Source organism: Podarcis pityusensis, assembly GCF_964106645.2.
Source record: "Podarcis pityusensis genome assembly, chromosome: Z".
Classification (NCBI taxonomy): Eukaryota; Metazoa; Chordata; class Lepidosauria; order Squamata; family Lacertidae; genus Podarcis; species Podarcis pityusensis.
In genome coordinates, this window is record NC_138044.1 from 48210113 (window position 1) to 48235767 (window position 25655).

General features: G+C 46.7%; 1 protein-coding gene across 4 annotated transcripts in view; it reads left to right on the forward strand.

Moving 5' to 3' along the window:
- Nucleotides 1-25655, forward strand: part of PLS3 (plastin 3) — a 66820-nt gene that overhangs the window by 19972 nt on the left and 21193 nt on the right. For 2 of the 4 annotated variants that reach the window (XM_080990362.1, XM_080990365.1), the window contains exons 2-3: nt 17504-17606; nt 24489-24577. In XM_080990362.1, coding sequence (XP_080846488.1) covers nt 24505-24577 — 73 coding nt within the window. In that variant the 5' untranslated portion in view covers nt 17504-17606; nt 24489-24504. Of the gene's footprint in view, nt 1-1799; nt 1901-1932; nt 2169-17503; nt 17607-24488; nt 24578-25655 lie in introns of those variants that run through there. The other 2 variants (XM_080990363.1, XM_080990364.1) reach the window with 2 other exon arrangements.

Below are 25655 nucleotides of genomic sequence, written 5' to 3' on the forward strand. Positions count from 1 at the left end.
TTATTTCTGGATTCTTATGCTTTAATTCAGCCTCAAAGAAAAGCAGCACTGGTTTATGAACCTTGGTTTGCTTTGAGCCTAGTTAGGTATTGGGTGTGTGAACCTGGCATCCTTCCTTGACCATGGTTTTTTTGGCCACCCTGTCAAGAAGCTCCCTAAGCTATAAAAGCACAAAGCAAGAGCTTCTGAAAAGCAAACGGAGCTTTGCAGAAACAAACCATGGCTTGTTAGATCATCTGTGGGGCAACTCGTGGTTAATTTGAGGTTTGGCCTGACCAAATGCGTGACTAAAAGTTATGTGTGAACAAGGCCCTTTGTGTCTATTAGGTGGCCATAAAATGACAGTTGCATGCACATGTTGCACTGTGAGGAGACTGATATGGGCTTTGAAAGCTCTCTCTTAGCTTATCTGGTACGCATGTTGCTTGTCTCTTTCACAAGCAACCTGCGTCCCTGCCTTTCAGGTTGTAAGGGTGGAATTAGTCCTTCAAGGCTATTTAACCAGCCTACCATATGTTGTGCTTTTTCACTGAAGGGACTAGGCCTGATGCAAAGTGGCAAGAAAAATGCAAAAGCCAGTAGTTCTAAACTCCCATCATGAAAGAGCCTGTTAGGTGTTGAGATGACATCACAATGTTTTAAATGTACAGTTCCTTGCCACCTCTGCCTTTCTGATGGGGCTGGAGCCAAGTACAGGTGGAGCCAAGTACAGCCAAATTAACAGTGTCCAGGCATATAAAACAGAGAAGCTCAACTGATTTGATCCCCTGTACTGCAGAGGTTGGACTCTTTGGCTCCCTTCCAAGTCTGCAATTCTGTGAGTCTGTGATGTGACCAGCAGATTCCTTCTCCTTTGCAGCCAAAGGCCTGATAACAGAATTCCTTCTTGATACAGTGGTACCTCAGGTTACATACGCTTCAGGTTACAGACTCCGCTAACCCAGAAATAGTGCTTCAGGTCAAGAACTTTGCTTCAGGATGAGAACAGAAATCGTGCTCCGGCAGTGCGGCAGCAGCAGGAGGCCCCATTAGCTAAAGTGGTGCTTCAAGTTAAGAACAGTTTCAGGTTAAGTACGGACCTCCGGAATGAATTAAGTACTTAACCTGAGGTACCACTGTACTTAGTCCCGTGGGGCTCCTTCTACAAAGAAGGCCTGGGATGGCATTAGCCTTCTCCAGTTTCTCCTTCTCCAGCTGTAGCCCCCTTCCATATCACCTGCTGCTCTCAGGATCCTCCCACCCCAATAATGGCATTTGGGGGGGTGATCTGCAGTAGGAAAGGAGACAGGAACTCCCCAATGCAATCTCTGTAATGCAGTCTCTGCAAAAATCTTGGATCCAAGCCCTTATATTTAAAACACACAGACACACTTGGAACCTTGGCAAGTGTTTACCTCTCTGGAGAATTAGCTACTAGTAGCTAAATTTCTAGGTCATGGCTAAGGAAGGCCAGTCAGGAGAGTGACTCACTTTCCTGGCTCAAGGAGGACTCTTTCTTCCCTCCTGAGAAGAAAAGCAGCAGGGAAACATTTTGGCCAAATCTCTCCTTGGTCAGGACTACTGTACTCTTTTAGCAATGTGAAATCTTTCCTTAGTAAAGCTGCACTGGCAGAACAAAGGAACTGTCTTCCTTTTCTGGGATGGAGAAAAAACCCACAATTTTAATCTGTGAAACAGAAGTTCTAACACTTTGCTTAGAAGTAGTTTATGCCTGAAGATGTACCTTTTTCTTGTACTGAAGTTTTGGAACAATGTGCAGGGAAGCCGTGGAGGATCCTTGGTTTGCTCTCTGCTTGCAGCTGAAAGCTTCTGTTTGATTCACAAATCAAATTTCAGAGAAGCCGCTGCCCCACCCGCTGGGCTGGATCTGTGATCTGTCTGCCCTGGAGCTTAGAGGCAGGTGAGGAGAGCTACTTGCTGGGAGTTTTGCTGTGTAATGCAAAGTTTCTAGACAGTGGGGAGGGGGCTTTTAAACAGCTCAGGCTTCTGTCAGCATGCTCTCATTTGCTGGCAGGAAGTGTTGTGACTTGCTGCTTAGAATTACAATTCTAAGAGGAATGCTGGGCTTCCAGAATTAACTTTCTGGGCGTGGAAGAATGTTCCATATTTTGCTGTGGGGCTAAGTGAAGAAACAGATCTGCTATCCTCTGAAATCTGGATGGGGCGAGGTAAGGAGACTGAAACAATTTCGGGGATCCAGAGCGGGAAGTCTTGGCTCAGTGTTGCTGCAGTGTGGCAAAATGAATTCTTGAGGCTAAGCTGACTTGCAAGATTCCCCTCTCTTTTTTACATTTAACTTCCTCTTTACCACTGGTGTGTTAAGCAGTCCTTTTGATAGAAGCGTACAGGAGATGGAATTCAGTCGAGACAAATCTTAAGATTAGAGTTTTTCTTGTGAAAAGATAAGAGCAGATTTGAGCAGTGTCTTATGTTTTTGGACAGGCTACGATGGCGGACTAATAGCTCTGTAGTTCTGGTTTGCTTCTCCAAGAAAGCAGTGAGTATAATGAGAGCAATGCTGGTCTGTCATTCTCCACCCCAAGTCATTTTTTCTAGATATAAGCAAAGGAACTGTGCCCTTAAATATGATTCCAAAACTCACAGTATGCTATTATAACAGAGCCAATCAAAATAGCGAGGGTTTTTTTTTTACTTCTCTCAGTGATTCTTCTGCACACACTTCTGCTTTTAGATCTGACAGTTGATTTTTGTGAAGTAGGAGAAGCGTTTTTTTGTGGGGGGGGATGCTTTCGTGGGGTGGGACACTTCTTTGCAGAGCATTCTAAGTAAATATTTTTTGCTCATTTGATATGTGAAGCTACAATTTAGGTAATGGGAGGTATTTTCTAGGTTGCTCTAGACAGGAGTGTATTAATGTTTTAAGTCAAGAATTAAGTTATCTAGTAATGAGATGCTGCAAGCTCCAGTGTTGAAAACAAACTTTCTTGTTGTCTTCATTTTGACACTTGTAATGTGATACATGGTCCATGAAGCTATTGCAAAATGGGCTTTGGATCTTTATGTAAAACTTCATTTGCTCTAGAGTGAGAATTGGGGTTGGGGTGTGTGTGAGAACTGAGCAGGATTCTGGAAGGGGAGTTCCTGCCATCTACAACTCCCCTGGCTCCTTGTTGTGGGGCTGTTTAGGCAGGGCTCTGTGGTTGCAATCCTGCACAGAGAAGAGCACCTAAAATCCCTTGACTTCAGGGATGCCAAGCACCTATGGGATTTTGCAGCCTGTATACTGCTGGGTTGACCTCTTCTTTGATTAGAGAATCAAAAATACTGCAACGATTTCTTAACTTGTCCATTTAGCCTTAGAACAGGCAGCAGTAGGTTAAACTAAACATAAACTGTCCCATTAGAAATGGAATAAATGGGCTGCCCAACAGCTCTAGGGACCTCCAGTTGTTTTGCAACTCCAAACCAGCCCCACCCAGCATTGACAAGAGCACCAGAAGAGCCTGCTGGGTCAGACCGATGGCCCACCTAGCCCAGCATCCTGTTCTTCCAGCGGCCAACCAGATGGTTATGGGAAGCCCACAATCCGGATCCAAGCACAGGAGCACTCTTTCCTCTTGCAGTTTCCAGGAGCCGGCATTCAGAAGCCGGCTGGGCCATTGGCCTGGTTTTATGTTCTTATCTATAATAATTAATAATAATAATAATTTATTATTTATACCCCTACCATCTGGCTGGGTTTCCCACTCTGGGTGACTTCCAACAGAATATTAAAATAGTCTATTAAACACTAAAAGCTTCCCTAAACAGGGCTGCCCTCAGATTTCTTCTAAAAGTTTGGCAGTTGTTTTTCTCTTTGACATCTGGTGGGAGGGCGTTCCACAGGGCAGGTGCCACAACCGAGAAGGCCTTCTGCCTGGTTCCCTGTAACTTGGTTTCTCGCAGGGAGGGAACCGCCAGAAGGCCCTTGGCACTGGACCTCAGTGTCCGGGCAGAACAATGGGGGTGGAGAAACTCCTTCAGGTATACTGGACCGAGGTCATTTAGGGCTTTAAAGGTCAGCACCAACACTTTGAATTGTGCTCGGAAATGTACTGGGAGTCAATGTAGGTCTTTCAAGACCGATGTTATGTGGTCTCGGCGGCCACTCTTGTCACCAGTCTAGCTGCCTCATTCTGGATTAGTTATAGTTTCCAAGTCACCTTCAAAGGTACCCCACATAGAGTGCATTGCAGTAGTCCAAGTGAGAGCTAACTAGAGCATGCACCACTCTGGGCAGGTAGGGTCTCATCCTGCCTATCAGATGGAGCTGATAAACAGCTGCCAGGACACAGAATTGACCTGCGCCTCCATGGACAGCTGTGAGTCCAGAATGACTCCCAGGGTGTGCACCTGGTCCTTCAGGGGCACAGTTACCCCATTCAGGACCTCTACACCTGCCCACCTCCTGTCCCCCCAAAACAGTACTTCTGTCTTGTCAGGATTCAACCTCAATCTGTTAGCCCCCATCCATCCTCCAACCGCCTCCAGACACTCACACAGGACCTTCACCGCCTTCACTGGTTCTGATTTAAAAGAGAGGTAGAGCTGGGTATCATCCGCATATTAATGAACACCCAGCTGATCTCTCCCAGCAGCTGCATGTAGATGTTGAAAAGCATGGGGGAGAGGAGGGAACCCTGAGGCACCCCATAAGTGAGAGCCCAGGGGTCTGAACACTCATCCCCCACTAACACTTTCTGAACACGGCCCAGGAGAAAGGAACGGAACCATTGTATAACAGTGCCCCAGCTCCTAGCCCCTCTAGACGGTCCACAAGGATGTTACGGTTGATGGTATCAAAAGCCGCTGAGAGATCCAGCAGAACTAGGAAACAGCTCTCAACTTTGTCCCTAGCCCCCCAAAGATCATCGACCAGTGCGATGAAGGCAATTTCAGTCCTATGATGAGGCCTGAATCCCGATTGGAAGGGATCCAAATGGTCTGCTTCTTCCAGGCGTGCCTGGAGTTGTTCAGCAACCACTCGCTCAAACAGCTTGCCCAAGAATGGAAGATTTGAGACTGGGCAATAGTTGGCCATGATGGCCGGGTCTAAGGATGTTTTTTTAAGAAGCTGTTTAATGACCGCCTCTTTCAGTGGGCCTGCGAAGGCTCCCTCACAGAGGGAAGCATTCACCATCCCACGAAGCCCATCGCCCAGCCCATCACCCAGTTCTAGACTACGATTCTCATCATCCCTGGTCAGCAGGGCCATAGGATTTCATTGGTGCCTCTAGGCATGTGCCCCACACTCTGAGCTTTCTTTTTCCCCCCAAAGAAAAAGCAAGTCTCTAGCTCTCATAGAACTTTATGAGTCAAAATACGCAGGTACTTCTTGAGTGATTTCTGTGAAATGAGGGTGTGGTGTAGCCACATTGTATATTTTTATTGGTACTGAGGAATGCACCCTGTTGCTATCAGACAGAAGTAGCACCTCCCCCGCCCTTCTCTCTGTGTGAAATCAATACCTTGTGATCTCCATAATTGGGACCAGTAGGACATAATGGAACGGTCTCCCTCTGGAGGTGGTGGACTCTCCTTCCTTGCAGGTTTCAAAGCAGAGGTTGGGCACCCATCTGTCATGGATGCTTGAGCAGAGATTCCTTCATTGCAGGGGGATGGACTGGATGACTCTTGGGGTCCCTTCCAACTCTACAATTCTATTGATTCTATGACTTCCCATGGTAAGGTTTGTGGAGGTGACTGTCTCTCTAATTTTGTGTTTTGCTGCACTCCCCACGGCAGCCACTTTGTCCTATGCCCCCGCACAACAGTTCTTTGGGGACTGGTGTTCTCTCAAAATTCAAAATGTGCCCACTGGTACAAAAAGTTGGAGAACTCCTTACTTATATCATGCGATAACCTAAAAAAAAATTATCTTTCCAAGCCAGCTTGATTGTGTGTGTGTGGGGGGGGGGGAGTGGTAGGTGTGGTTCAGATGGCTACTTAGTCAAAATGGGTTTAGTATTTCACTGCCTCCCACTTAATCTGTCTTGCAAAGCAGGATATGTGAAAGTGCAGGGTAAAATGAGAGGCTACTCTAAACCTTCAAGTTTTGTAAGTAATTTCTTTGTCGTATTATTAACAAGGTTCACTAAAACAATATTAGAAAACATTTTAACAAAAGAGGGTAACTGTTAGCTGTGTTGTTGTTTTCTTCAAACAGCAACACACAAACATCTTGGCAGTGACTCCATCTTAATAATAATAATAATAATAGTAATGTGGGATTTTCACAAGTTTGCCTATAATGAAATCTCAATTCCATTTCACTCACTCTCTCTGAAGACAAAAGAAGATTTCAGAATAGCTTGTGAGGCCTGAATTGCAGCTCAGTTCAGGTAATGTTGGGCTTGGCCAGGGAGGGGCCGGCACATGGCTCTAGTTCCAAACCATTTCAGGACATAAGTAGCAAAGAAAACAGCTGATAGCCTCTGTCTCCCATCCCACATTGAGGACTGGTACCTTTAATCTGTTGCCAAGTTAATAAATATTTTATATATATATTTAAATTATTCTGATTAGTTTTAGGAGTTCTCCTCCTACTAAATTTTAATGGCCCAGAAAGCCCCAGCTCCACTGCTTGCGTGCCAGCCAGCCTCTCGCTTTGAAGACTTCTCACGTTCAAGCATTTATTCCATTGTTCCCCAACCTGGTGCTGTTTTTTGGGAGTACAGCTCCTATCAGCCAGCATAGCTCATTGGAGTTGTAGTCCAAAACAGCTGATCTATGAGCAGGGGTGGGGAACCTGAGGCCTGGGAGCCAAATGTAGTCATTTTGGGCTGGCCTCCTCAAGCCACTCCCCTCACGCTGCCCTGGGGCTTCCTCAAGATGTTGGGTTTTTTGCCTGGCTGGGGTGCATAATGATCAGTGATAACCACTTTTGCTCGCCTGAGTGGAGAGAGATGTGTGGAACGTGTGTGTGTGTGTGTGTGTGTGTGTGTAGGGGTCTTTTGCATGCCTGGAATCTGACACTTGGCTCACTTTTGCCCCAGATGAAATGAGGCCCCCAGTCTAAAGAAGCTTCCTCCCCCTTTCCCAAACTTGGGTCCCCCCAGCTGTTTTTTGGACTACCAGCATCCCTAGCTAGCAGGACCAGTGGTAGGGATGATGTGAACTGTAGTCCCAAAACAGCTGGAGACCCAAACATGGGAAACGCTGCCTGGGGCATTAGAAAATCCTTGATTGCAGAAACACTAATGGCTTGGTGTGGGCGTGTTTCTTTTTTCTTGCTAGGAACGCCTTCGCTGGCAGTTTGAAATTTATTTTATTTCATTCCTGTTAGAATATATTGTTTATGATCTGCAGTGTTTGTGCCGTTTCGGTCCTAATCTTTGTGGCCTAATGGCAGCCTCTGCCTGACTGCTAGAGAGCTGTGGTGACCTTGCTGAGTTCTATTTGTTTTGTTTCCTTGGGAGGTGGTGGACCCAGTAAAAGAACTGTTGAAAGATGCTGAAAGCTGCTGGCTTTCAGGTAGAGGAATGTGGAAAGGTTTCACTCCTCATACCTTTAAGGAGATTGAGCAAGTACTCTGCTCTGCCGGCTCCAAGAGTTCTTTCTTCTATTTTTTTGTAATCTCTGCTTGTTGCTGCTGCTAAACAGGTGGATGATATGAGAGCTTAACCTTTTTGAACCGGGATTATTCTGAGTGTAGGTCACTTGGAACAGAAAGGGACTGGATTTCTTTTCTTCAAATTTTTGTTTGTGTAACTTCCACAGCATGTGTGGAAAGGGCTTCGGGACAGAAAAATAAAACCCCACCCTGAAAAAGGCCCGTGCAAACACAGAGGAAACAAAACCATCCTAAAGCAAAGCTACTGTAAGGGTACAACAGCAACTAATAGTACTAGTACTATGAGTAGTAATAATGGTAGTAGTATTAATACAGCAACATCAGGAGGTCTCTTAAAAGATACATTGGGTAGATGTGAAAGGTATTAGCCTTCACATTTTTAGAAATGTATATTTTAGTGTCAGAAGCACTCACTCTTTGGGACTCCTTATTGTTGGCATCAGGCAAACACCTTTGCTGTGCTCTTTTCAGTGAAAATATGTGTCTTACCAAGCCTATCCAGACATGTAGGAATTTGACATGCATTTTAATCTGGTTTTTACCTTAGCGTTGATTTTAATCATTTTTGAATGTTTTAAATTATTTTTAACAACAATGACCAATGGCTCATCTAGTCCAGCACTATGTTCTGACAGTGGTCAAGAGCATGCCCTAATTGGAAGCACCCAAGCAGGACCCAAGTGCAGCTCATGATTCCCAGCCAGTGTTAGAAATTCAGATATATATAAGCCAGGCACCAAGTGGCTTCTTAAACCAGGATGGCTCCTTAAGCCCAAACAGAATGCCTAGTTGCCATTTTGGGGCCAGACGGCTCAAAAGTTGTATTTTTTAATAGGACTTTTCAGTTCCTGAAATTCATTCTGAATGTGCAGATAAAATATAACAGATAGAATTCTACAGAATGTCTTGCTAGTGTGCGAAAACAGGATCCACAGGCATGTACCTCCAAATGGTAGAGACGTCAGGTGCCAATCCTGGTGTCCAGGCATCTTCACTTGGTTGTAAGTGGCTACTAGCCAGGTGCAAACTTCACTTGCTGAATTTCAAATGCTGTATCCCAGCAATGAATATTCAGAGACATATGAATATTGACGGTGGCGGGTTGCTGGCCATCACTGCCTCCATTGTTTTAACTATGGAGTGGCAGTCATCCTTCCTGCACTTGCACTGGGCTTTGAAGGACCTCCAGAGGGAAGTGCAGCTGTGGGGGACTCCTAGATTATATCTACACCTCCAGACTTGGGGTTGTGGGGAAGGGGGGCACAGGATTGGCCCCGTGCTCACTGGGAGACATAACCTGGTGTCAGGGACCAGTACCCCATTCCTGTGCATATCTAGTCATAAGCTGGTCCTGCAAAGCTCGATGGGGCTTGCCCCCATGTTCATAGGGCGGCAGCAAGCATGGTTTCGTGGGACCAAAACCCATTGGGACTTACTTCCAAGTGGACATACATGGGGCTGTGTTTAAGGGTGAGGGCAGGATATTGGTTGCCAACCAAAATTTGTAGAACTCTGATATTTGCATAGGGCCTTATCTGTTCAAAGTGCTTCTCAATAGTCTTCATGAGAAAGGTGTTGACCATTAATATCCCCATATTACAGATGTGTGTATCGGAGGTAGAGAGATAAGATCTCAGAAAGAACACCTATAGCTGCCTAGTGAGCATTCAGACTGAAGTGTAGGAGGAGGTCACAGCACATATTTGGCATGCAGAAGGAAATTGAAAGTTCCTGAGATCTTTGAGAGTTGCTGTCAACGAAGACTTGCATCCAGTTCAGTGCTAATTAAGCATCCCGTCAGCACAAGGATTTCTTTCTTCATGTGCAGTGGGACTTGCCCCAATGGCATGGCCAGCACTGTTGGTTAGAGTGTGGTACTAAGGATGCCAAGGTTGCAGGTTTCATCCTCGTTTGGGGCAGCTGCATATTCCTGCGTTGCAGGGGGTTGGACCAAATAATCTTCAGGGTCCCTTCCAACTCTACGATTCCTCCTGCTTGCCTCTCTCCCCCCCCCCAAACTTTCCCCCAATCTCCTAGATCATATTTGGGGAGAGTACAGGGTGCATGTTTGAGCATGGAGGGGGGAGAGGAGGAAAAACTCATTGTGCATAAGGGAATTCTTGCACTGACAACGGGATGCTTACTTAGCACTCTGTTGGATACAAGCCCAGGGATGTTTCAGTTTAATGACCCCCTAGATGAACTAATTTCTAGATGCAGTATACCTGAAGGAGCGTCTCCACCCTCATCGTTCAGCCCGAACACTGAGGTCCAGCTCTGAGGGCCTTCTGGTGGTTCCCTTGCTGTGAGAAACCAAGTTACAGGAAACCAGGCAGAGGGCCTTCTCAGTAGTGGCACCCGCCCTGTGGAACGCCCTCCCACCAGATGTCAAAGAGAAAAACAACTACCAGACTTTTAGAAGACATCTGAAGGCAGCCCTGTTTGGGGAAGCTTTTAATGTTTAACAGATTATTGTATTTTAATATTTTGTTGGAAGCCGCCAAGAGTGGCTGGGGAAACCCATTATTATTATTATTAATTATTATAGATAAGAACATAAAACCAGGCCAATGGCCCACCCGGTCCAGCATCCATCCTGTTCTCACAGCAGCCAAGCAGATGCCAATGGTAATGGAAATCCCCCAAGTGGGACTTAAGCATATTACCTCTCTTCCCTCCTGCAGCCTCCAGCAACTGGTACTCAAGAGGCGTTGCTGCCTCCAGCTGTGAAGGTGGAGCATAGCATCCTTTTGTACAAAGGATGTGTACAAAAAATGGAAAAGGGGGGAAACCACCAAAGAGGAATTCAAACAAATAGCCAGCACGTGTAGACACAAAGTCAGAAAAGCTAAAGCACAGAATGAACTCAGGCTTGCTAGAGAGGTTAAAAGCAACAAAAAAGGCTTTTATGGGTATGTTCGTAGCAAAAGGAAGAACAAAGAAACAGTGGGGTCACTCAGAGGAGAAGATGGTGAAATGCAAACAGGGGACACAGAAAGGGCTGAACTCCTCAATGCCTTCTTTGCCTCAGTCTTCTCCGATAAAGAAAACAATGCCCGACCTGAAGAATTTGGAGCAAATGATTCAGCAGAGGAAACACAGCCCAGCATAACTAAGGAGATAGTACAAGAATACTTGGCTAGTTTAGATGTATTCAAGTCTCCAGGGCCAGATGAACTGCATCCAAGAGTATTAAAAGAACTGGCAGATGTGATCTCAGAACCACTGGCAGTCATCTTTGAGAATTCCTGGAGAACAGGCGAAGTCCCGGCAGACTGGAGGAGGGCAAATGTTGTCCCTATTTTCAAAAAGGGGAAAAGAGAGGACCCAAATAATTACCGCCCAGTCAGTCTGACATCAATACCAGGGAAGATTCTGGAGCAGATCATTAAGCAAACAGTCTGTGAGCACCTAGAAAGGAATGCTGTGATCACCAATAGTCAGCATGGATTTCTGAAAAATAAGTCATGCCAGACTAACCTGATCTCGTTTTTTGACAGAATTACAAGCCTGGTAGATGAAGGGAACGCAGTGGATGTAGCCTACCTTGATTTCAGCAAGGCATTTGACAAGGTGCCCCATGATATTCTTGTAAAGAAGCTGGTAAAATGCGGTCTTGACTATGCTACCACTCAGTGGATTTGTAACTGGCTGACTGACCGAACCCAAAGGGTGCTCATCAATGGTTCCTCTTCATCCTGGAGAAGAGTGACTAGTGGGGTGCCACAGGGTTCTGTCTTGGGCCCGGTCTTATTCAACATCTTTATCAACGACTTGGATGATGGACTCAAGGGCATCCTGATCAAATTTGCAGATGACACTAAACTGGGAGGGGTGGCTAACACCCCAGAGGACAGGATCACACTTCAAAACGACCTTGACAGATTAGAGAACTGGGCCAAAACAAACAAGATGAATTTTAACAGGGAGAAATGTAAAGTATTGCACTTGGGCAAAAAAAATGAGAGGCACAAATACAAGATGGGTGACACCTGGCTTGAGAGCAGTACATGTGAAAAGGATCTAGGAGTCTTGGTTGACCACAAACTTGAAATGAGCCAACAGTGTGATGCGGCAGCTAAAAAAGCCAATGCAATTCTGGGCTGCATCAATAGGAGTATAGCATCTAGATCAAGGGAAGTAATAGTGCCACTGTATTCTGCTCTGGTCAGACCTCACCTGGAGTACTGTGTCCAGTTCTGGGCACCACAGTTCAAGAAGGACACTGGCAAACTGGAACGTGTCCAGAGGAGGGCAACCAAAATGGTCAAAGGCCTGGAAACGATGCCTTATGAGGAACGGCTAAGGGAGCTGGGCATGTTTAGCCTGGAGAAGAGGAGGTTAAGGGGTGATATGATAGCCATGTTCAAATATATCAAAGGATGTCACATAGAGGAGGGAGAAAGGTTGTTTTCTGCTGCTCCAGAGAAGCGGACACGGAGCAATGGATCCAAACTACAAGAAAGAAGATTCCACCTCAACATTAGGAAGAACTTCCTGACAGTAAGAGCTGTTGGACAGTGGAATTTGCTGCCAAGGAGTGTGGTGGAGTCTCCTTCTTTGGAGGTCTTTAAGCAGAGGCTTGACAACCATATGTCAGGAGTGCTCTGATGGTGTTTCCTGCTTGGCAGGGGGTTGGACTCGATGGCCCTTGTGGTCTCTTCCAACTCTATGATTCTATGATTCATTGTGGATAGTTGCCATCAATAGTTGTCTCCCCCATCTAAGTTGGTGGCCATTACTGCCTCCTGTGGGACTTGAGTTCCATAGTTTCATCCCCAAATGTTTTGGACTACAACTCCCATCATCCCGGACTGAGGCTTCTGGGAGCTGTAGTCCAGAACCAAGCAGATTGCTGAAGTGCATTTGCAATGTGAAAGAAGGGAAGCTCCTTTTGCACTAGCTGTTGTGATCAACACAGGAGAATTTCCATTATGCTTTGCTTCTGGTTAGAGGAAAGGACACCCACAGCATAATTAATAGCCTATTTCTCCATTAATGGTTCATGTCTATTGTCTGTATGAAACCAGCTGGGCAGGCACAGGTGGGAAAATTAATTCTGATTCCTTGGTGCCACACCTGGCCCTTTTTGTGAGCCAGGTTCAAATGTTTAAGAACTAGCTAGAACTTCGTAAAATACTCATAATTCTGTATGCTAGTGTCAAATGTTCTGGCCTAAAGAGAGAGGCTCGCCCTGTGTAGACAGACTCTTCCTCCCTGCTTGCTGTTTCTTGTAGCTCTGGCACAGCTTGAAATATCCACAGGTCATGGGCTGGCTTGTTTACAAGCAGTCATCTAATATACAATCCAGTGGTGGCTACCCAAAGGAAAAATAAATAAACATGAGTTTAAACCAGATTTTGTGAGGGTCCCCCCACCCCAAGCACTGAGCATAGGATGGGCAACACCCAACACCCCTCTCTTGAGCACATCTCCATCTCACTTCCCGTCACCTCTCCCCTTCCTGTACTACAGGAATGCAGGACTTTGGACCCTCAAATGTGATCCTCCAGTTCTTACTGTCTAGCCCTGCTTTGCCCCACACTCGATGCTTGAGGGCTTCTGCCCTGCAGGAAATGTGCTGTTGACTTCTGATAATGCCTCTTGCTTGCCTGAGGGGGAGAGAGAGAGAAGGAAGAAACTAGCCTACTAATGGCTAGAGCAGGGGTCAGCAACATAAGGCCCATGGGCTGGAAGCGGCCTGCAGAGGTCGTTTGACCGGTCCACGAGCCACCACTGAGCTGCCCGCCCACGCGCTGTGCTAAACCGGTGCAGCGTGGTATGGGAACTCACTTCTGCGGCACCGAAAATCATGTCTGTGCATGCGCAGATGCCGAAAATGCACGTCTGCGCAGACACTGAAAATCATGGGTGTGCACGCTCATGCACACGCGTGATCTGGCCCAGGCAAGATAAACCTTGCTGACTCTGGGCTAGAGTGTCTGGAACCTGGAAGACTAGGGTTCAAATCCTCACTCGGCCTTGAAGCTCACTGGGTGATCTTCGGGCAGTCACTGCCTCTCAGCCTAGCCTGCCTCAGAGGGTTGTTGTGGAGATTGAACAAGGAGGAGGAGAACCACCACATAGGCCACCATGATCTCCTTGGTTGGGTGGGGGAAGCAGGATAGAAATGCAGTAATTAAATACAGGCAGTCTTACAGTTGTTGCTCTGCCTGCTTCTGCCTCTGGCCCACTGGATGAAAACGTCTCCACATAGCTGCCGCAGGATGTGAACAGAAGTGGCTTTAAGAGGGTCGGCCACAGCATGTGAAGGAGCAAAGTGGGAGCATGCCTGTGAATATTAGTAGCTAGTTCATGTGGAAATGAAAGTGCCAGGGCTCTTAACAAAGACCTGCAAATGGCGCGCACACACACACACACACACACACACAAAAGCATTTGACAGTAGCTGAAACATTGGTGGCAGCCCATTCATCAGGTGAAGCGGATCATGCTCTAGACCAGGCAGCTGTTGCCTTTTCCCTGCTCCCTTGTCTCCTAGGCAGGGCTGTGAGTCTGGCCTTAGTCAGCATGATCTAATTGTGCCGGCTTCTCCCACAGGATTGCCCTGCCATCTGGGCGTTCCCTGGCCTCGTGGGTTACTCCCTTGTCATGGCATCCGATTGCATTCAGAAAGCAAAAGCCAACGCTTAACTAATTTGTGATTAATGCCTCCCTTGAGTGAACAAATAGCAATATTGTCATCAAGACAACGTCAGCAGTCTTTTGGGTGGGTTCCCTGTAAGCACGCTTGGAAGCAAGTTCCGAGTCCTTATAATTGTGTGGCTTTTTAAAATCAGATAGTTGCAGGTTATGCCACAGCTGCTAGGATGCTGATTTCATAGTTTCTCAGACTGCACCAGATTTCATGGATGTTGGAAAGGTGTTTTGTTAGCAGTAGCTAAACTTCTAGGCAACTCAGAGTAAAGTAGCCCACAATGGAGGTTCTTAATGCTAAGGCAGCAGGATCTGGTATGTTTTCTAGTCTGTTCTAATATAAGTATTGGGGAGGAATTGCAGCCGGCTGGCTGGAGCACTTACTCTGCGTTCAGAAAGTTCAAAGGCTCCATTGTTAGGTGATGGGCAAGAGCCTTCTCCAGGGACTTGGGCAGAACACAAGAAGTGTGCTGCAGAATCAGTCACAGGCTCATCTAGTCCAGCATCATGTTATAGTTACCAGCCAGAGAACAGCTGCCAGTCAAAGGAATCATAGAACTGTAGAGTTGGAAGGGACCACGAGGGTCATCTAGTCCCAACTCCCTTCATTGAAGGAATCTTTTTGCCCAACGTGGGGCTCAAACCCACAACCCTGAGATTAAGAGTTTTCTTTGCCCACTGAGCTATCCCAGGGGTGGGGGATCTCTGGCTCTGGGAGCCACTCCTGAGTTTTTGTGTACCACTTTGAGCACAGACCTATTTGTAGAAAATGCAGCAGATTAATTAATTGACGATGGCTCTGACTGTGCTGCTGAGTCTGCATGCCGCTCGTTTGCCCTAATCTAACAAGTGTTAGAAAGCAAGAAGAATGTCTAAGCGGCTATTCATTTAAGGGAGTTTGGCTAGAGCAGAGAATGGAAGTGTTGAACAGGGAAAAGGAAGTGCAAAGATAATGGAATAAAACACGGAGGGTGTGGATGAAAAAATGCAGAAGGAGAGATGCTCTTGAGCTGTGGAACGGAGCCATAGCTCAGTTGCAGAGCACATTTCTTGCATGCAGAAGGTCCCAGGTTCAGTGCTCAGCATCTCTGGGTGAGGCTGGGGGAGACCCCTCTCTGAATCCTTGGAGAACTGCTGTCTGTCAGTGCAGACACTACTGAGCTACATGGACCATTGGCAGCTTCCAGAGTGCCTGTCCATCACCATCCAAAATGATGGGAATCACAGAATTGCAAGTCGGAAGGGACCCAGAGGGTCATCTTGCAGTTCAGTTTCCTGCAGTGCAGGAATCCTTCCCACAGCTATCCCTGGGAGGGCTTGAACCACAAACCTGCTGCTTAACACTGACCCATTGTACCACCTGGGGGTAATAGTGCTGCAGCACTTGGGAAATGTTTTGACCTGAAGGGAACTGAAGGGAGAAGCAGAATCCAAACCTGCATATGTGTCTCTTGCAGGACCAGGTGTGCACAAAGAGCCCCCGAAAATAGCAGCTCAACCAGTTAACACAGTGATTCCCAAACCTTTCCCCATAAACCTGGTTCCATAAACTCATCCCCAGTGCCTCCTACCCTACCCTGTAAAAAGCATTATTCAGAATAGCAGTTTGCACAACCTGCTAAGTGCAAGAGGAAAACAGAAAAGCCAAAACAGTAACAATTAATCGCACATTGATTCAGAATCCAATCAAAACTATTTCATTTAATTAATTCAGCAGATATGATCCAGCGACACCAGCTTTTCAAAATCTGATAGTCATTGACACCTGCAGCCCCCCCTCTGCTGCCCACTTGCCTCCCCTAGGTAATTCCCCCTTCCTGCTCCCCCTGGGGGGCATTGCTTTGGGAACCACTAAGTTAGAAGGTTGAAGGACCCTTTCATCTGCTCTCCACCCCTGCAATCTTGTCCTGCAAGATCTCTTCTCTCTTTAAATAAGTTTTAAGGAACACTGTAGCCAGTTAACTTCAGAATTATCTTTCAGCAACAAACAGAGCCTCTGGCACGGAAGGAATTTGATAAACAAGGAAGTAAATTAATCCTTCAGGCTTTGAAGGAACGATGGCAAAAAAAGAGGAGGAGATATTTAATCTGAAAACACCCTCCTCTCCTCTTACTGAGCTTATTGGGATGGGTGGTAGGAGGCAGCCCCATGAATAGAGGATCTTTCCCATCTGATGTCTCCTTCACACATTAACTTTTGCTTCCCGAGAGGAAATATTCAGCTGCATTCCCACCAAACTTTTAAAGCAACACCCTGTCACTCTAGTTTAAATGAATATGGCTTCCCCCAGAGAATCCTGGGAAGTCCAGTTTGTGAAGGGTACTGAGAATTGTTAGGAGACTTCTATTCCCCTTCTAGAGCTACGGTTTCCAAAGTTTCCTGTGAAGAAGGGTTGGTTGTTAAACCACTCGTGAGAATTGTTTAGGTGAGCCCATCAAGGCATGTAGAAATCTGACATTTGTTTTAAGCTGGTTTTTAGCTTTTATTTTAATTATTTTTGAATGTTGCAAAATGTTGTTTTAAAATGTTTCCTTAATTGATTTTATATATATATATATATATATATATATATATATATATATATATGGTGGTTTACCTTTCACAAAATGTTTTGAGGTTACAACTGAGCAGTATATGTAAATTTTGAGAAATAAGCCAATAAAGTAGCGGAAAGGGAAGTTGGAATGATTCCATCACAGCCAGAAAGGTTTGGGGACTTTCCTGTGCTCACATGTAAATGAAGAGCCCCTGCATCAACTGGGAGCTTCCCTGTGACACAAGATTTGTGGGACTTGCAACTGAGAGGAGCCAATGCTTTGTTGCACCAATGATACTCTCTGTGGTCTGCATGCGATGGATGAATACAGGATGCTTAGGGGCTCTCCCCTATCGACTTTGCTGCTGCTTCCTGCATAGTAATCCTCTACCATGTGGAAGTTGAGTTTCTCTCTCAAACAGGCTTCAGAAAAGGGCTCGGTGGCTCATAAAACTCTATTCTGCCCTGCCTAGAGCTGAAAACTGACCCTTGAACCCACATCCCAATTGCTGCATCCTCCAAGCAGGCTTCTGTGGCGCCTCTGGGTGGGGGGACGACTCCTCCAGAGCCCCTTTTCTTCCATTTTAAAACAGCAGAAGTGGTTTTATTAGTGCTCTCTGCTTTCAGAAACAGGAGCTGACCTCGCTCTCTCCGTGTTTAATAGAGTCAACGAAGCATTACTAACCATTGCATGCATCTTTCTCTCCACCCTGCCCCTCTTTCTGTCCCCCAACAGGACTTGAAAAGCCAACAGCAGTGATTTCCACTTGGTGTCTGCTGTGATTTTACTGTGTTCCTGGCTCAGAGGGCGACCGCCCCCCACGCAAGACAATATATAGGTAAGGCGAACCATGTGGTGCTTTAACTTATTTGTATATTTATCACAGCGGTTCTCCAAGGAGGAGGAAGAGGCCATGACAATGCCTGCTTTTCTTCCTCCCACCTCACATTCTGCATCCTCACAACAAATCCTGCTTAGAGAAACTCAGAAACTGTATGGCTGGGTTCAAATTCATGGAAAATGGGGCTATGAATTAGGCATGAGGACTGATGGGCTGCCTTCACTGTTGGAGGCAGGCCATGCTTCGGAACACCAGTTGCCAGAAAACACAGGTGAGGAGAGGGCTCTTGTGTGCCAATCCTGCTTGTGGGCTTCTTCCCTTTGGGGCATCTGGTTGGCCCCTGTGAGAGCAGGATGCTGGACTAGATGGGTCATTGACTTGAATCCAGCAGGGCCCTTTTTTCTTTCTTAGTCTTGACATTCTAACTGAACCACGTGCTGGGGCTTGCCTTTCCAGTTTTCCCCCTCTTGCTTTTCCCTGATAAAGGTTGCTTTCATTTCCCAACATGGGTGTAAACAAGGGTGCACCAGAAGTAACTCTAGCTCACACTAGTAGCATTGTGTGGTTGGCCTGTTGAGACATGAGAGCTGCATCAGCCAGTGAGGCTTGCTCACAACGATCTCTTCACACCAGCAAATGGGAACGCCGGTTCCAGTTGCGGCTGAAGTCTTCCTGTGCTCTGCTCACCTGCAGTTTCTCCCCACCTTCTCCAGTCCCTCCCCCTGGGTGCTGCTCCTTAACCTGTGTTTAAACTGTGGGTGTGTTCCTCAGGCTTTTAGCAGCTGGTGAAATAAAACCTCGGCTATTGACTCATTCACTTCCATTAGTCAGTTTAAATGGTGTGTGGACTTAAAACAGCCAGTCCCCAAGGTGAATTGATGCATCCAGACCAGCAGACACTTGGTCAGGACTGTTACGCATCTGAATTTGAGCCAGCCAAGGTTGGCTGATGTTCAGGTTTTGTTGTTGTTGTTGCATGGCTGTTCTGTTGCATGTAGGCAGGTGCTCTCAGCCTTTGCACAGTGCTGGAGAGTGAGGAGTGGCAGAATATGGAAAACACTTTATCATTCCCTTTTTCTTTTCCTCTTGCAACTATTGTGTAGTAATTTGCCTTCACTACATCACTGTGTGTGTATGTGTGTATTATATAAAGGTAAAGGGACCCCTGACAGTTAAGTCCAGTCGTGGACGACTCTGGGGTCACAGTGCTCATCTCGCTTTACTGGCCGAGGGAGCCAACGTTTGTCCGCAGGCAGCTTCCGGGTCATGCAGCCAGCATGACTAAGCCGTTTCTGGCGAACCGGAGCAGCACACAGAAACGCCATTTACCTTCCCACAGGAGCAGAACCTATTTATCTACTTGCACTTTGACATGCTTTTGAACTGCTAGGTGAGCAAGGAGCTGGGACCGAACAACAGGAGCTCACCCCGTTGCGGGGATTCAAACCGCTGACCTTCTGATCAGCAAGCCCTATGCTCAGTGGTTTGGATCACAGCGCCACCCGCATCCTGTGTATTTTATATATGTGTGTATATTTTGAACCACTTCTCCATTGATGCCAGGAAATCCCCAAAGATCCTGTATGCATGGGGAAAATCCCTTTCTGACTGGGTTTTGGCTTGAGCTGGAAGAACTGAGGCAACTTTTGTGTGTGTGATTGCACAGAAGCAGCTGTCTATTCCAGTCATCATTGGAGGAGAAAGGAACTGTAGAAGAACCTGCTGGATCAGGCCAATGGCCCGCCTTGTCCAGCACTCTGTTCTCAGTTGCCTTTGGAAGCTGTCAAGAAGGACAGAGTGCAACAGTGCTCTCCTCACTTGTGATTCCCAGCAACTGGTATTCAGAAGCATGGAGGTGGAACGTATAGGTCAGGGTTATTAGCCATTGAGAGCTTTATCCTCTATGAATTGGACTAATCCTCTTTTAGAACTATCCAAGGCGGTGGCCATAGCAGTCTCTTGTGGGTGTGAGTTCCACAGTCTTTGAACTTTGAACAGCATGGAAAAGTACCCTTTTCACATCTGTCCTGAATCTTCAAACATGCAGCTTCCTTGGATGTCAACAAGTCCTAGTATAAGGGAGAGAGAGAACAACTTTTCTCTATCCACTATCTCCGTTCCATGCATAATTTTTATGTGCTGCTATCACATCCCCTCTTAAACTTGCCTTTTCTCTTAAGTAAAAAACCCCAAATGCCTTTCCTCATAAACCACATAAGCTGGAGCTGGGGAAGGGCTGCAGCTCAGGGGCAGAGGGTCTGCCTTGCATGCAGAAGGTCCCACATTCAGTCTCCAATGGCATCTCCAGGTAGGGCTGGAAGAGAACCCTGCCTGAAACCTTGCAGATCTGCTGCCAATCAGTGGAGACCAGTGTCTCCCAAACTTGCTGTTTTTGGACTATAGTTCACATCATCCCTGACCACTGATCCTGCTAGCTAGGGGTGATGGGAGTTGTAGTCCAACAAAGACCCAAGTTTGGGAAACCCTGCCCAAGATCATTTGGAAGGCCATTGCCTGCTTGGTGGGAGGTGAGAACTTAAGAAGAGTCCACCCATTCTGGCACCCTTTCTGACAGTGGCCACCCAGGTGCCTGTGGGAAGCAGGACCCCAGTGCACCAGCCCCCTCCCCAACTTCTGTGCCTTCAGCAGCGGGAGTGGAACACAGCCATTGTGGCTAGTAGTCACTAGTAGCCTTATGCTCCCTCCCCTTTGCTTTTATGGAATTACGGTGATGGACAGGCAAGCAGGCTGGCCTTGTTCTATTCAGCTGACCTCTGTGTGTTCCCAGTGCAGAGCTCAGTGTGTCCTGATTGCAAAAGGTGAAAACTGCAAAGCTTAGCAGAATAAAAGCTTTTGTTAAGCAAACAGGGGGAAGAGGGAGTGTTTTGTTCCACTCCTTCTTTCTTGACAGATCCTAAACTGAGCATCAGGCTTTAAAATATATATATAGGAATAGTAAGGGCTGGAATGGGACGCAGGTGGCGCTGTGAGTAAAACCTCAGCTCCTAGGACTTGCCGATCGCATGGTTGGAGGTTCGAATCCCCGCGGCGGGGTGAGCTCCCATCGTTCGGTCCCAGCTCCTGCACACCTAGGGTTCGAAAGCACCCCTAAGTGCAAGTAGATAAATAGGTACCGCTTTATAGCGGGAAGGTAAACGGCGTTTCCGTGTGCTGCTCTGGTGCCGGTTTGACAGAGCAGCATCGTCACGCTGCTCACGTGACCCGGAAGTGTCTGCGGACAGCGCTGGCTCCTGGCCTCTAGAGTGAGATGAGCGCACAACCCTAGAGTCTGTCAAGACTGGCCCGTACCGGCAGGGGTACCTTTACCTTTTAAGGGCTGGAATGAGGTTTGCTAGCATGGTACCCAGAGGTGCACCTGCACCAACAGAGACCCTGCCTGGGCCCTGTGTTTTCTGTGCCCTTCAGAGTTTTTTTGATTTGCAGATGTGCCACCTGGCCATAAAAGATGGGCAAGCCCTGGGTCAGAAGGTTAATAAATTCAAGGCTGCTTCCACCACCTCAGCACCAAGGCAGGTGTCCCTCTAACCAGCTCATCCATGCCATGTGTTTGGCACAAACTGAGAGCAGGAGAGATTGCAGACTGCATTCAGGCCACGGTGCCTCACAGTGATGGATTCCTGAAGCACATGAGCCAAGCTTCATGCGATGCCCACCATGTTTTACCTACCCTGGTCACCTGCGGTGATCTGGGGCTGGATGGGGTAGAGAATTGCTTCCTGGCGCTCAATGGCAGCAGCCAGACTCTGGGCAGGAAGTAAAGAAAGGTCGCCCCAAATATCAGAGGTAGGGAAACTGCATCTGACCAGTGGACCAGGACATTCCCACCCTCCACCACTTGTGGGCCAAGTCTGGCAGGTGGTTGGAGCCACCCACCTGCCAGTAGCCCAGCGCTGCTCAAGATGCTGCTTCTCCAGATCCCACAATTAGCCAGTATTTTGGGTCTTCAGAAGCTGCTTTTAAGCTCACAGAGTGTTTTTCTTGGGGTTTTGAAGGCATCGCTGACCAGCAGATTGGCGGTGGCAGGCAACCTCCTTGGGGCTCAGACAGGGTTTTACCTCTGTCGCACCTGGTGCCATGTGTGACACAGGACATGGCATATATAATTATTGGGCTGGAAAGGGGCACTGAGAGTGCCATGTTTATTTAACCTTTTCTTGTTTTCTGCCTTCTGCCCCACAACCCTTGTGAAAATGGATTCTTAAGCACACAGAATAAACAAACAACAACAAAGCACCAAACCTCAGCAAATGTTTGCAACCCCAGACAAACAGGGCCTCCAGACATCTCTATCGCCTGGAAGCACATGCTGAAGCCTCTAGCTTGGAACAGCAAGTGGGGCCTATTGAGACGCTCTGCAAACAGAGGCAGGGGGAATGTTCATTGGTGCCAGTTCAAAGAAAGGATCCTGGCAGGTGGCCACCTTTAGCCACACAACAAAACACTCTGCTTTGATTCATTTCACAGCGCACTCTTTTCTGAGTGGTACCTGGCAGCCCATATTCACCTGAAAACACACAATCCTTTTTTATTATTATTAAATTGAGGAGTGGGGAGCCCCCGGGCCAGGGCACAAATGTGACCCTCTCTTTGGCCCTTGAGATTCTTCCCCAGACCACAGCCCTTCATTGCCCTTTGCTATGTACTCTCCTTGAGTGCTTTTGCCTGGTTGGAAATATGGCCTTGAACTCTGATCATGCCTCTGCTCACCTGGCTGTGTAGAAAGTACCCTCCTGTGCACAGGTAAATCTGCCAAATTTTCCCTCTAGCCCCTCCCACCATTGTCCTGTGACCTTTGGGAAGTTGCCCCAAAGGAAATGCAGCCCTTCAGCTGAAGCGGGTTCCCCACCCCAACTTACTTACTTATTTGTTACATTTCCAAGAATATGCACACTGTGTATAACTTGTTCTGCACCATAATCAAAGAATTATAACCCCACTGAGCACTGCACAGTTAATTGCCATCACTTGGAATTTTACGGTGTTATTATCACGGCCTTAGTGGAAAACGCTGTTTTGAATAATGCTTTTTATAAGATAGGGCAGTGAGCACTTGGGGAGGAGTTTATGGAACCAAGGATGTGGTGGCGTAAAAAAGTTTGAGAACCATTGATTTGCAAGTTTTGTTTTAAACATTTCCGTCCTGGGTGACCAGAAGCCATGACACCTAAACCAGTTAAGAGTAAAGAAGCTACCCAGCATGTAGTCAGTGATAATAAGCCAAAACTTTGGTTCTACGTGAGCCTTGAGGAAACACTCTCCCCAAAACCAGACTGCGAATAAATCACACATGGAAGCATCGTGGCTGGCAGTATTAATGCAATACATTGAGGCTTGGAGGCACCTGAAAAGCTTCCTCCTTGATACTATTCAGGGTACAGCATCGTTCCTTTGCAAAACCCATGAGCTTGTGAGATCTTCTCCAAGCCAAATTAGGAGATTTCAGGTCTGCTTGTTGATTGACTTGGATAATAAGAATCTGGGATGGGATATATACACCAGCCTTCCCCAACCTGTTGCCCTCCAGATGTTTCAGGATGGTGGGATTTATAGTCCAAAATGTCTGGAGAATGCCAAGTTGTGGGGAGGGGTTGTAGACAGAAAACATGTTGTTGTTGTTGTTGCTGTTGTTGTTTAGTCGTTTAGTCGTGTCTGCCTCTTCGTGACCCCCTGGACCAGAGCACGCCAGGCATTCCTGTCTTCCATGCCTCCCACAGTTTGGTCAAACTCATGCTGGTAGCTTCGAGAACACTGCCCAACCATCTCGTCCTCTGTCGTCCCCTTCTCCTTGTGCCCTCCATCTTTCCCAACATCAGGGTCTTTTCCAGGAAGTCTTCTCTTCTCATGAGGTGGCCAAAGTATTGGAGCCTCAGCTTCAGGATCTGTCCTTCCAGTGAGCACTCAGGGCTGATTTCCTTAAGAAGGGAGAGGTTTGATCTTCTTGCAGTCCATGGGACTCTCAAGAGTCTCCTCCAGCACCATAATGACAGTAAACATGGCAGAGTTTAATTAAGGCAGATAACAGAACAGCATGTTCATTGAGAATCCCTTTTATTTTGTAGTAAGAATAGGAGACCATAAATCTAAACACTTTGTTGAGTAAAATTTAATTATTGGGAACAGAAGCAATATCTTCAGTGTCCTTTATTGGAATAGCTATAATAATCTTGCCTTTTTATTTTTCGACCCCTCCATGTTTTCTATAATATCCACTTTCTTCTTCGGTATAATTGTGTTTGATTTACACTTTCTCTCTTACTAACCTTGTTGAGATACTCATAGAATTTTAGAATCACAGAACTGTAGAGTTCTAGCCCAGCCTTCCTGCAGTGCTGGAATCTCAGCTAAAGCATCCATGACAAGTTGCCATCCAACCTCTGCTTAAAAACCTCCAAGGAAGGAGAGGCCACCACCCTCCGAGGGAGTCTCTTCCATGGTCTAACAGCTCTTACTGTCGGAAAGTTCTTCCTGGAATGTCCTTTCTTGTAACTTGAAGCCATTGGTTCGAGTCTTGCCTTCCAGAGCAGGAGAATTTGTCTATAAGTCTTTTAGAGCCATCCAAGTTGATGGCCTTCGGCGCTTCTTCTGGCGGGAGCGAATTCTTTGGTTTAACAGGCAGCCACAGTGTGCCCTGTTCTCAAAAGTAAACGGGGATGGTTAGATATTGATAGCATTAATGGTTTAGCTAGCACACTGCTCTCTCATGCCTGGAGAAATCCCACTGGAAGAGTAGCAGACACAGCAGCCCATTTTCTGTTGCAGTCTGTTGGGAAAGGAGGGATTTCAAAACTAGACTGGTGCTCCTGATTTTATTTAGTGTTCCTGCTTCTCTTCCACCTCCCCTCTCTATTTCCCTTGCAGGTGCTTGTTTTAATGCATGAAAATGGCCAGCACTACACAGATATCCAAAGATGAGCTAGAGGAACTCAGGGAGGCCTTTGCCAAAGTCGGTGAGTGTCTATTATGGCTTACAGCACCATGAATTATGCATCTGGGTGTCAGGAGTGGGTGCCTCTGCTCTGGGAGCAGCAAACTGGATCCCAAACTCTCTCCAGCGTGGTGTCTCTGTGTGCCAGGTTTGTTTGTGCTGCCTCCTAGTGGGTGATCTTAGCCAAGCAGCCAGATAATATACAGAACAGAGCCCAAAGTCTGAACTGAAAGGAACCAGTGCTATTTAAATGATCATAAAAAGATGGATATATTTATTGAAAATGTATTTAATAATAATAATAATAATAATAATAATAATAATAATAATAATTTGTTATTTAACCCCCCCCCCCCCCCACGATCTGGGCGGCTCCCAACAGAATTAAAAGCACATGAGGTTGTGATCCAGCATTGTCCTGTATTTTCCCCGCAACATTAACCCAACATAGCAGAAGCAGTGTTTCCTTCCAAGTAGACCTGGGTTGGTCTTGAGATCTGCAATGGAAGCCTTGCTACTGCTTTAATGGCGCCCTCGTGAGATTCATGGGGGTGGGGGCATGAGAGGGGCATCTCTGCGGCACTCCCCAAGCTGCAAATTGCCTTCCTTTTCTAAGGAGCCTGCGGCCTCAGCATGGGATGTGCTTTGGAAGTCAGGTCAAGAAGCACCTTTTGGGGAGATGGAAGATAAGATCAGGCTGTCCCTCCTATTGCAATGTTGCTTTGGTTTGTGTTTGCTGTTTATTCGATTTCATAGTGTTTATGTATTACTTGGTTTCCTTTCTGCGTTGAGCCATATGTAGCCTCTCCCTGGGACCACATGGTGAAGCACAGGCTACAAATGCATGCTTATATATGAGTATGTACACCTGCTTTCCCCATTGTATGGGATGCACTCCTTAGTGGGGTGCCCCTGTCATCATCATTATGAACTCCCAGGAGTCATTTGAAAACTTTCCTGTTTACCCAGGCATTTGATGGCTAAGAAATACAGTTCCTGGCAACCCCAAGATCATTGTATGATAACTGTTTTTAGAATGTTTTAACTGTTTAAGAATGTTTTTTTAAATAAATACCTAATTAAATAAATGTGGGTGTTGT